Source organism: Microtus pennsylvanicus, chromosome 14, assembly GCF_037038515.1.
Source record: "Microtus pennsylvanicus isolate mMicPen1 chromosome 14, mMicPen1.hap1, whole genome shotgun sequence".
Lineage (NCBI taxonomy): Eukaryota > Metazoa > Chordata > Mammalia > Rodentia > Cricetidae > Microtus > Microtus pennsylvanicus.
This window is the reverse complement of record NC_134592.1, coordinates 74,676,032-74,688,967: the sequence shown is the minus strand read 5'-3', so window position 1 is coordinate 74,688,967 and position 12,936 is coordinate 74,676,032. Positions and strand designations below refer to the sequence as shown.

The 12,936-nt window shown below is 40.7% G+C and overlaps 1 protein-coding gene across 1 annotated transcript in view; it reads right to left on the bottom strand.

Moving 5' to 3' along the window:
- Slc26a4 (solute carrier family 26 member 4) overlaps nt 1-12,936 on the bottom strand; it is a 44,312-nt gene that overhangs the window by 18,660 nt on the left and 12,716 nt on the right. The window contains exons 6-9 of the mRNA XM_075947555.1: nt 9,158-9,310; nt 8,969-9,051; nt 3,641-3,788; nt 2,246-2,359 (exon numbers count right to left, since the gene is read on the bottom strand). Coding sequence (XP_075803670.1) covers nt 2,246-2,359; nt 3,641-3,788; nt 8,969-9,051; nt 9,158-9,310 — 498 coding nt within the window. The remainder of the gene's footprint in view (nt 1-2,245; nt 2,360-3,640; nt 3,789-8,968; nt 9,052-9,157; nt 9,311-12,936) is intronic.

Sequence of the window (12,936 nt, the reverse complement as noted above, 5' to 3'; positions counted from 1 at the left end):
AGTCCAAGGTCTTAGACTTTTAACCCTAGAACTTAATATGATTTTCAGTAATTAAATATCAAGCCATTTCTGCTTGTTTCTTCCTTCAGTGCTGAACTTCTGGCATCCTTCCCTCCTAAATATAATACAGGCCAGTATGTGGCAGAGGATATTAACTTACCAGAACACCATTATCCCCGAGCCCTTTGCCAAGGAGGGCACTTTACACATTATTACTGGGGCAGGCAGCCCATGCCTTGTCTAGGAGATAACAGCAGGAGAATGGCCGTGAGCAGCTCAGCTCTAGCTGCACTCACTTGGGACCACGTGCCCTGGGGAGCTGGTCAGTGCCTACCTCTATAGTGAGCAGCAGGGATCCAGCTGCTGACAGCTTCTGCTAAAACAGACGCAGCTTTGAGACTGCCCCTTGACAAGAGAGCTCTGCTTTTGCTTCTTAGTGCTTACTGGGTTCCTTTACCTGTTTCCTCCATGCCAGAAATAACTTCAAAAAGCTTATAAAAAAAATTCCTCTAAAAATTAAAATTAAATTTTGCTTCAATGTAGTCAAATAATTGGGAAAGGCCATTTTAAAAGGAGAGGAGCATTATGCATATGTGATGATGTCATCTGTACTATGGTGACACTGTCTGTATTGTGGCAATGTCAGCCACATTGTGGGGACATCAAATGTGCTGTGAGAACCTTTACAGCTCTTCCTAGCAAGTCACTGCTGGAGTCATTGTTCTCTTGGTATTTCCTTTCATTTTTAGGTCTCTGCTTTAACAAAACCCTTGACGACTGTGTGTGTTTTACAGCAGTTTGGGTTTATTCTGTTTCATAGTCTTGGACCTCTTTTTCTTTCTTTCTTTCTTCCTTCCTTTTTTTTCCTTTCTTTTCTAAATAATGTTTTTTCCTATGTCAGGAAGCTAAAGCTTGACAGAAATGCAGTCCTGGCCTAAGACTCGTCTTTGGTCTGCACGGAGCTGAGTCTGGTTTCAAGCAGACTCTGAGAATGTTTCCTGGGCTTTCTGACTGGCTTCAGGGGCATTAGCCAGTTTTATGGTTACCTTGTGAAAGCAACAACTAAACGCCATCTTTAAGAGGCAAAATTAAAGCCATATTCAGAACTGCAAGAACAGAAATATTATTAAGGAAGAAATGCCAAAATATTACAACAAAAAGTCTTGTCTAACAAATTATTGTTGTGTGGAACTAAAAACCTCTAGAGAAAGTTGCTCACTTTTGAAAAGGAAATATGAATGAGAAGTACAATAACTCGGGGCTGGAGAGAGTTCAGTGGCTAAGAGTACTCACTGGTTGCTCTTCCAGAGAGGAGCTACGTTGCACTCCCAACACCCACATGGTGGCTCATAGCCATCTGTAACTCCAGTCCCGGGGCATCCAACACCCTCTTCTGGTGTCCCAGGCCACTGCACATATGTGGTGCGCAGATATATGTGCAGATAAACACCCACACACAACATTTAAAAGACAATATTATAGCTTGAAAACCGGCAAAGAGCTTCATTTTCCTGCTGTGGTGCTGGAGATGGACCTCGGGGGCTCAAACACACAGAGCAAGTGTTCTACACTAAACTATATCCTCAGCTTCTTCTCCCTTTTTCTTTTGAGACAGGGTTCCACATCATTATCACAGATGGTCTCAAATTCATTCTGGAACCCAAACAGAGATGTCTTGTACTTGGGAACTTGGGGTCAATCTTGCCTGGATTGACCAAGCAGCGGGAATTACTGGCCTGTGCTACCAGGCTAAGCTTTGGGAAATGGTATATGTTTTTTTTTTAGGCCAGGATCTTGTTCTCTCTAGATTACAAACTGATAAACAGTATTGTTGTTTATTTACTAATGAGTGTGACTGTCCCAGGTGAGTGTAGTTATCAGCCAGGTGAGAACTGACACATAAGGATTTGACAATCACAGTTTCAGGAGACCATACATGTTGCATTTTAAAAAGTCTTTTCTTTATTGATTTTTTATTGAGCTCTACATTTTTCTCTGTTCCCCTTCCTGCCTCTCCCTTCCCCTTCAACCCTCCCCCAAGGTCCCCATGCTCCCAATTTACTCAGGGGAATCTTGTCTTAAAAAGTCTTTTATAAGGGTTGGCCATGTCAAAGAGACAAGACCCAAGTTGGATCAGATGAGGAAGCACAAGTCCCTCTCTCTGAAGGCTAAGTGTCATGTTCAGTTCTTGTGGAAGCCTCTCTGAGCCATCATCCCCTTCCTGTTCCCCACTGTCACTGCATACCTGTGTCTTTCCTCCAGTGCTCTCCTGGACAGCCGTTCGAGACAGAGCAGTGGTGGCCACAAAACAGGAGAAGAATCCTGAGAAGACATTGCTTATGCCAAAGGCAACAAATTCCTAAGGGAGAGACTGGGTTACAGTGATGTTGCCAAGAGAATGCTCACCGGACTCTCACCAAGTGGCCATCAGGATGGCTTAGTGGATACAAATATTTGCCTTGCAGACCCAATAACATGAATTCAAGTTCTAGAACCATGCAAAGGTGAAAAGAGAGAGAGACCTGACTCCAGAAAGTTGTCCTCTGACCTCCACACATGTTCTGTGGTACACACACATGCACACATCATGTGTATACATACAACAATCATTTATAAGGGAAATAAATTACTGAGAGTTACTTGAATACATGGAAAGTTTCTTGTCTAACTTGATAGACGACTTTTATGTTACTTTTGACCTGACTGGACTAGCATTTTTAATTAGTGCTTGTAACAGCTAGTTTTGTGTCAGATTGACACAAGCTAGAGTCATTTTGAAAGAAAGAACCTCATTTGAGAAAATACCCCTACCAGACTGGCCTGTAACTAGACATCTAAAGCATCTTCCTTCCTTTTTTCCTTCTTTTCTTCCTTCCTTCTTTCTTTCTTTCTTTCCTTCCTTCCTTCCTTCCTTCCTTCTTTCTTTCTTTCTTTCTCTCTCTTTCTTTTTCCTTCCTTTCTTTCTTTTGGGAGAGTGGGTTCTAGCAAGATTTCTCTGTGTAGCCCTGAATGTCCTAACTAACTCTGTAAACAAGACTGACCTTGAACTCAGAGATTCCCCTTGTCTTTAGCTCCTAAGAGCTGTGATTAAAGGAGTGCACCACTACTGCCTGGCTTGTAGGGCATTTTCTTGATTAACGATTAATTGGAGGGCTCATCTTACCATAGCAGTGACACCCCTGGGCTGGTGGTCGTGGGGGCTATAAGAAAATAAGCTGAGCAAATCATGGGGAGCAACTAGTAAACCACGCTCTTCTAAGGCCTCTGCATCAGTTCCTGTCTCTAGATTCCTGCGTTGAGTTCCTGCCCTGACTTCCCTGGGTGATAGACTGCAAGCTATAAACTGAAATAAAACCCTTTCTTCCTCAGGTTGCTTTTGGTCATGATGTTTTATCAGAGCAATAGAAACTCTGACCAAGGCAGTGTTACTTTAGCTTACTTCTTAAGAAGCAAGGTGACTTACCTTGCATATTTCAAAAAAAAAATGTTTAATTATCAAGTACAGGAAAGAAAACAATTCAACAAAGGCCAGTGAAAGAAACCATCAGTTTCCTTAGGTGATACCAAAATTTCTCCCCAGTTGTGCTTCCTTCTCTTGCTTTTAGTCTTATAAACTCAGCTCAACAAATAGTGACCATACCTGGTTTCCGTCGATGAGATAATCATACTTGGTGCCATAGACTTTTCCTACAGACACTGCAATAGCATAAGCCACCACAGCAATGGAAAAGGATGCAGCCAGCATGTCGGAAAACAGGCCCACAGATGGAAGTGCAGGAGGCAAGAACCTAGTAAGTGAAAAACTGTTGTGAAGATTTGACAGCTTTTTCCCAACCTTTGTGTCCACTCAGTCACATGGTGCATACAGAAGGGCATGGCCCAAGGAAACAAAAGCACATGAGATGCGTAAGAAGGAACATCTGCTTTTCTAGTTCTTAACCGGAAGGTAGTGCTAGGTTACTGACTGCTTGAGAGTGTTTTTGCTTTTGTTTTTATGAATAAATCTGTCACTATGGGTCCATGCCATTGCATATGTAACATTTTTTCTCATACAGTTTCACCTTCAAGGTCTTTGGTGATACAGGATATTCTCGGTATATTATAAAGTTTGGTCTGTGTGAAAAAAATGTCAGTTCTGTTGAAGAGAAAGAATATTTGATACTAAAAGAACTCAGCTGAAAATCCTAAAGAGCGTGACATTTAAAAATCTTAATTTTCAGAAGGAAAAAACCCTCATCCCACATTAAATTTATGTAATTATAATCATCCTGAACAGTCACTAAAATAACTGTGTTTTCACAGATTATTTAGCAAAACTAGAAAGATATAAACACAATTATGAGATTAATTCCTAAATTTAAAAGTTTGGAGGAAGAGCTTCATTTACCTATAGAATGTCCATATAGTACAATCCCCAAAATCCCCAGTCATTAAAACAAGTCCCTCCACCTGTGTATCTTATAATTAAATAAAGATAAAGTGGAAGTGGGAGTTTTAGAGACACACAGTAGAGAAATTTTGAGTTAGTGACCTCGGAGTACTAGTGAACCCGTCTCTCTCATTTTGATATGAAAACTGCAACTCGGAAGAGATAAATGAGTGGCTTGAAGTTTTAGTGGGTCCATGTTGGAGATTGGGTAATTGGTAAGGCCTGCCAGGACTCTGCTGTTGCGAAGACTTGCCCCCAGAAGAGTTAATTTTCAGACTTCTTCTCTATCCTTCTCCTATCCTATGTATAGGCCCAGGAATAGAACCCAACTGTAGACAGTCAGCATGTTAGGAACAACACACTTGAGTGACACAGTATTAAATCACCTGCAAGTCTAGATTTCATCTTAGATCTCATTTAATAGGGTGCTTCCAAGACCCAGTCAAGTTTACTTCAGGTAACTAGTGCTCTGTCAAAGCTAAACCCGGAAAAGGTTTTAGTTCTGATAGTAGTGTAATGCACACTGGCTCCATGACTGTAGTGTTCTCCAATATTAGCCAATCCTTAATTACTAGGGTTTAAAATTGTGAGGTATGAAGCCAACGGACTTCAGTCATTGAGTGACTTTATGACTTTGGGCATGTTGTATAAAGTTAATAAATTGTTTCATTGGCTGTCATAGGATGACTGTGCCCTCTTCTCATAAAATTTAATGAGATATTATAGTTTAACTAGTTAGTTCCTTGTGACTATTGGTGCTCAGCCTAAGCTGGAAGAACCTAAACCCACCATATTCCCATCATGACTTCTGCTTCTTGCTCTACTTCAACGGTGTCAACTATTTGTCCAAAGTGAATTAATGGAGACCCTGTCTGCACATCTTCTAATAACCCCAAGAATATATCTTGTTACCTGAAATAACACTTCCTAAACTACACAGTCACCCCAGGGGCCTGTTAGCCCTAGCCAACCCAGTCTGACTCATTCATGAAGGAAAGGGAGCATATGAACACTAAAGACATGAGGATGGGGAACAGTGCTCCCCAAAAGGGCCCAATAACACATAAAAGAGGAGTAATGTAATAAGCATGCTAATTGTATGTTTCACTTCAGGTTGGATGTGAATGTCTGGCAAATGTTTCCCAATCCATCTAAACAAAGGTGGCAGATCACAGGAGAAAGCCGTCTTCATTCTATCATGCTGCCTTTCCTGGGCCACACTTCCAAGTTCTCTGCAAAGGACACCAAGTGAAAGCAGTAGCAATAAATACTAAGACAGCACCTTTGTTATTGACTAGGAAGAGAGGAACCAGTCACTTAGAGTAGAGACAATATAAGGTGGTAAAAAGAGTGAAATTCAGAGCACAAAAGTACACACACACACACACACACACACACACACATCATGGAGACAGGTGGAGTAGAGGAAAAGCACTTGTTGAAATGGATGAAAAAGTGGACACACCAAACACAGCAGAATGAAGATCAGCTGTATCAGGAGAGAGGCAGGCTGTGACTGGAGGGACAGACAAAGTTCCTGTTTGAGTGAATTCCTGTGGGACACTAAGATACTGACTAGACAAAATGGGTTGTGTTTTTTAACCAACAAAGAGTAGAGAGGAAAATAGAGCCACCCTGCTGATCTCCAGCCCTCTCCAGCTCCCACTCACCTGCTGACAAGGTTTTCAGTCTTCCTCCTTTCACCTCTCCTGGCTCTACATTCTATTTCATCGCTGCCACCACTCTCCTTATTTCTTACATTACTGGAATGGATTCCTCTTTTGGTTGCTTAGCTGTTTTAATTCACTGTGTACAGTACTAATAAAAGCGATTGCTCTCATGCCTTAAAACCCTCCAACAGTGCCTCAAAATGCCAATATAGACACAAAGATATCAGGCCGTTCATGGTGGTTTCTATGCCTACGCTCACCTCTCACCTCCTCTGCCTACTTTATGCTCCAGTTGCAATGAACTCCTTGTTGTATATATAAAGTGCCTTGCTCTTTGTTATAAGCTGTATGTTTTATTCAAGCATCCTTACTTACTAATTCCTATGTTAATGTCATCCTTAAAATATCAAGAAGTTGTCCTTTAATGCGTAGCGAGCTAACCTCCACTACACAGCACTGATTCCTGGAGGATGACTGTCCTCACTAGACTGGGAACCCACTGAACATCCGGCACACTGCCTACCCCTTGGCAGGTGCTTCCACACAGACAGCTGAGGATATAACTATCTGGAGTATTGCTTTGTGTACAAATGGTAGATGTCAAATAGACATAGTGGGTTACTTTAGTCATCTGATGGGAGTCTTGATTTCCAAAAGATAAGCATAACTGTCTCTTCAGTCTAAAACTGAGACATTCAAGAGAGCTGGATAACCACAGGGCAAACAGAAATATTTGAAGTATTTTGATGGAAATGTACTGAGGCAAGACATTTTTAAGATTATCTTTTAGTATTAGAGTACAGAAAGTAAGGGAAAAAATGCTCTAAAAATCAAATCAAAACCAACAGTCTGCCATAGTATAATATGTACAGTGTGACATGGGAGCTATCAAAAGAGCCTTAAATGGCCCCACATAGACAACATGATCAACAAAAACCTAGCATTATAGTGTAACTCAGAGTATGAACTAACTACTCATGAGGTCATGCTGAATAAATGCTAAAAGAAACAAGCTTACGAAGGAAAAATAGTCACCATTTGGGGCTATTCAATGGAGAGTTTCAAGCTTATGTGGAGAGGACAGAGTCACTATTTGGGGCTATGCAATGGGAGGTTGTTCTGGGGACTGAATGTCACCCTGACCTTCAGAGAATCAAAGGAAGCTGCCAGTAATTTGACTGGAGATGCAGGAAGGAAGTTCCTTTTCTTACCCTGGTGCTGTCCTCAGCCCCTAAAACATTCTCATTCCCACTCTGGTTTTTCATCCTTCCATGTCACCCTTTCCTTCACAGATGTGTTAATATCATTGTTTTAGAATTGTGTCTGTGCTACCAAGTTAGACAGTCAGAACCTTTCATATGCTATTCTAGAGGGAGACATAGCTGAATGCCACAAGTGGGGCCACTACCATGAAGGGTCCCCCAGAATTTAGTTAGCAAGCAGAGGCCTAAGCTTGACTGAACCAAAGGGCAGAAGGCTAAAGATCCTGTAAAGGGGAGTGGCCAGGAATTTCTTCAGAGCACCAGAAAAGACAATGTGAGGAAAGGGGAATCCCCACAGCAAGCACTGGAGCAGGGACTCACAGGGCAGGCATGTGCTGTAATCCATCTCTGGCCTGGGAAGGAGATCTGCATTTACACATTTCTACACAAGTATCTGTGACTACAAAACAACTCAGTCTTTGGGGTGGAAATTCTGCAGCTCAAGTTTCATTGCAACTTTGATGATTGCTTTTCTTCTGGTCGTAGCCTTTACAACCTTAATGTTGATCTTCTAGTGTAAATTTTCTCAAAGTTACCTTATTAGAAGACTTACTTGAGACACTTTTGAAAAAGAATAGTTTCTAGGCCTCTCCAAGCAGTCTGAATACATAGGTTTGAGGTGTGAAGCAGGAATTTGTGTTAAAACAAGTGAAGGGTGTTACCAAAGGCACATTTCTAACACTTGAATGGGTAATATGCAGCATAAGCTTCATGAACCAGTTGTTTTTTAGATATCTTTAAATTGGTATTGGAAAAGCTGTAGGAGTTTTACTCAAATGAGACCATTTGCTATTGAAGCACTGAGGAGTCTCGGTTACAAGCATAGAAAAATCTAGGACAACATGGGCCATCATTAATTGAAAGGAAGAGAAACTACTGCTTATTGACTGACCTCAAGCCTACTTACAAATGGTGTAGTCAGTATTATATATGTGGTGAATATGTAGGCTTCCTCTTGACTGTAGTATGAGTTACTTCATCTGTTCTGCATTTTTATGAGAGCTCTCAGTGGCATTTCACAAGCTTGAGTTGAGGCTTCAGCTGTGTGATTACCGATGTCTTACTAAAGAACTTTCCCAGGCTTACACAAGCTGACAGTGACAGAAATGGATTAAGGGCCTTGGCCTTTTACTCTTCTAATTCACAAAATGTCTAAATATATGTGAAATTTACATGAAAATAATGCAACTTATTTATAGGTATGAAATATAGTATTTTTATGTGTGGTTGATTACATGGTAGGGAATTGAAGCCAAACACCCTAGATTCCTTAAACAAATTGTTCATAATGCAATCAATGCTAATTGTGATTATGCTCCTGTTACACCATAATTATACATACGTATTTTAATCAGGAGTCTGGTACTGGATGTACATGTCCTGCCACACTGTAAGAAAACGGAGCATGTATGGTCTGCTTTTATCCACCAGCCTGAACTTGATCTCCAAATGCACTGTTCATCTGATGCTTTGTGCACATGGTATTTCTTCAAGATACCACGAAAGAAAGACTATCAGCAGTGAAGCGAAACTGGCAATAAAAGTTTCACTTAAACAAAACACTGCCTTAGTTTATTGGTGCTATCTGAGAGGAATGCCACACTCACCCACTTGGGATGGACTTAACAATGCCAGCATTGTAGTTTTTTTCCAAGTCGGCCCCATAGGAAATGGCAGTGGCAATTACTGTCTGAAATAAAAGAAATAAATGGAAAAAAACAACTCCATTAACTTTAACAATTGCTTGCTTGTCAGCCTAATTAGTGCTGAATTTTATGACCATATATTCTACTTACCACAATCACTTCTATAGGAATAGGAACTGGGATTTTGTGTTTAAATCGGTCATTTAATTCCTTGACAGCCATACAGATGATGATGGTAAGTAACCCAGCAATGAAATCTGCAATATTGGTGTCACCGATATTTTGAAAAATCTCAATTAGTGTCTGTAAATAGAACATGAGTGTATATGACATATGCTATACAGACACACACCTAGAAGCACTTCTCCCACATGAACAGTTTTATCACGCCAAATGGCACATGTGAGTCTTATGCAAAAAACCTTAACAATGGGGCAGGTAAGATGGCTCAGTGGGTTAAAAAACTCGCTGGCAAGACTGATGATCTCGTCCTATCCTCAGAAACCGCATGACTGAAGGAGAAAACTGACTCCTGAAAACTGTTCCCTGACCTCCATGCCTTTTCTGCAGCACACACAAAAGTACACATGTACACATATACAAGTAAATAAATAATGATTTAAAAATCATAAAAATATGTTGGCTAATACAAGGACCATTAAGCAATAAAATTTCTAAGATACACATTTGCATAAATAAATAATAGAAAACTATTATTAAAGTTGTAAAAATGTATTTACAAGGAACATTGAGAACATGTAATTTCTAACACACACATGTACACAGAGCTACTATTTGTGATTAACTTGGAGAAGTGATTTTTACATTTTTTGTGTTTGTTTATCTGTATTTTTTAGGATAAAATGGAGAGTTTTTCAAGGAAAACTATGGAATACTATCTTTTACTTACAGAAAAATAAACCAAATTTTCGTCTTAAGGAGGCTGTAGAGGTGCTATTCGGAGATCTGACAAACTGAAAGGTCTAGTTACTTTTCTTTGGTTCCAGTCAGCATCCTAAGTAATGTTCTTCCCTCAACCTGAATGATGCAGACTATAGCAACAAAAACCTCTAAAAAGTGTTCCATATGAAAATCCAAGTGGTACTGATCAATACTCTATAGCAAATTAAAACCGCTGAACGGGTGCATAGGCCAAGTATATATTGTTTAGAAATTATCTTAACACTAAAAGCCGTTCTCTCCAAGTGACAGAGAAGCCAGCTCAAGGAAACCCATTTTGTTTTGTAAACACAAGGACTCTGGGAAACCATAGTCGTCTTCAAGGGTGTCAGTAGGGAGACTTCAAGGCAGAACAGTAGCATCTTTGTTCTTTTGTACCTCTTAGGTAAGTCATGTCTCAGGGAGGTGTCTCTCATTTCTATAAGACAAGTCATGCCAGTGGCCACTTTCCTTTGAATGAGTCTGTTTATAGTTAGGTTTTAATTTGACATAAAGGAATGGTGCATCTGAGGAGTTAAAACATGTATCTTAGTTTATTTATGCAGATAAGTGAAATGCTGTAAATAATTATCATGATAATCTGGTGTTGGGCATATAAGGAACATCAGTTCATTTTGCCAGCAGCCTCACCTGTCTGGAGTGCTTCCAGGAGTAAGGAGCTGGAGAGTTTTTTACAAGCAAAATTTATCTCAGCAAGTTTTGGGGCTAGAATTTAGGCATTTAACTTGGAGGAAGCCTTTTCAACTTTCTCTTAGAGAGAATTTTTGCTCTCACCTTAAACCCAATATGTCAAGTTAACTCTGCTTTCCAGAGACACTTAACATTGTTTTTGCTTTTTTTGATACAGGGTTTCTCTGTAGCTTTGGAGCCTGTCTTGGAAGTAGCTCTTGTAGACCAGGTTGGCCTCAAACTCTCAGAGATCCGCCCGCCTCTGCCTCCTGAGTGCTGGGATTAAAGGTATGTGCCACCACTGCCCGGCTTAACATTGTTAGAGAGAAATATTGGGCAACAAGATGAAACAGGTGGCTGAAGAATGGAAGAAAAACTGGGAGAAATACTACCACAACAAAATCCTAGGGTATCTCACACAGGAGGCAACAATCCTGTCACCTATCCCAGAGGCTATTCCGTTTTGGCCAGCTGGTTCTTTACATAATCAACTTTCTTTTAAGAAACAGTACTTTATCAATTATTTGAGAAATTTATACCAGGTATTTTGATCATACTCATCCCACCCCCAACTCCTCTCAGATCCACTTCCACCTCCCTATCTACCCAATTTTGTATTCTTTCCCAACCCCAACTGTGTTGTACAAATACTCTTCGGTGTGGGGCCTGCCCTTATATAATCAAGTTTCTAATGAGAACTCTTATCAATCCATGAGCTAGCTATAATGCTTTGACTGTTTATACAACGGAGGTTTACTTTCAACTTCAAACAGGAAAGTTAATTTGGAAATCATTTGTTTGACTACAATCCTAGCACTCAGGAGGCAGAGGCAGGAGAATCTTGAGTTTAAAGTCTGCCTGGACTGACTCACTGACTCTTTATAATAGTGTACAACAGAGAGTTCAGGAGCAGCTTGTTTAAAACCTCTCTCTCTCTCTTTCTCTCTCTCTCTTTCTCTCTTTCTTTCCCTCCCTTCCTTCCTCCCTTCCTCCCCCTCTCTCTTTCTTCCTCCCTCCCTCCATTTGGACCGACTACCCTAATCATAAAAATATTTCATTTTACAAAAATCATCAACAGGGCTGGGGAAACGGCTCAGTCAATGTAGTGTCTGACACTCAAGTATAAATTCCTGAGTTCAGACTCTCAGTACCCAGATAAAAAACTGAGTACTGCAATGCCTGTCTGGAACCCAGCACCAGGGAAGTTGAGGTAGGTGGGTCCCTGGAGCTCACTGACCAGGCAGCCTAGGCAACTCGATGAATTCAGTGAGAAGCCCTGTCTCTAAAAGCAAGGTGGACAGCAATCCAGGAAGACACCTGACATCAGCCTCGGCCTCTACATATGGGCAAACATGTATTTGTGCGCACACACACACACACACACACACACACACACACTTCAAAATTATTTTTAAAGTTACTCCATGATTCTTATTTAATTTTTAAAAGTTGTCCTAGTTTGGTTTCTGGTACTGTAATAAAATGTTCTGAGCAAAAGCTATTTGGGAAGGAAAAAGTTTATTTGGCTTCCAGGTCCATCATTGGGGAAGCCAAGGCAGAGACTTATGTAGAAACCACTGAGGAACACTGCTTATTGGCTTGCTCAGCTTGCTTTCTTTTACAATCAGGACCACACACCTGCCCAGGAATGGTACCGCATACAGTAGGCTGTGCCCTCCCCAACACCAGTCATTAAGGAAGAAAATGGCCCACACATACGCTCACAAGCCAGTTTGATGAAGGAAATTCCTCAGTTGAGGCTCCTTCTTCCTGGGTGACTCTAGCAAAAGGTAGCACAGATAATTAAACCTTTGAATAAAAAGAACCTCTTGGGGCTATAAAGATGGCTCATAGGTTAAGAACACTGACTGCTGTACCAGAGACTTGGGTTTGATTTCCAGCACCTTCATGTGACTTAAAAACATCTGTAACTTGATCTAAAGAGAGAACTCTCAACCGAGGAATCTAAAATGACTAAAAGACACTTAAGGAATGCTCAACATCCTTAGCCATCAGAGAAATGCAAATCAAAACAACTCTGAGATTCCATCTTATACCTGTAAGAATAGCCAAGATCAAAAACACTGATCACAACTTATGCTGGAGAGGTTGTGGGGAAAAGGGAACACTCCTGCATTGCTGGTGGGAGTGAAAGCTGGTACAACTCCTTTGGATATCAGTGTGGTGATTTCTCAGAAAATTAGGAAACAACCTTCCTCAAGACCCAGCAATACCACTTTTGGGTGTATATCCAAAGGATTCTCAATTGTGCAACAAGGACATGTGTTCAACTATGTTCA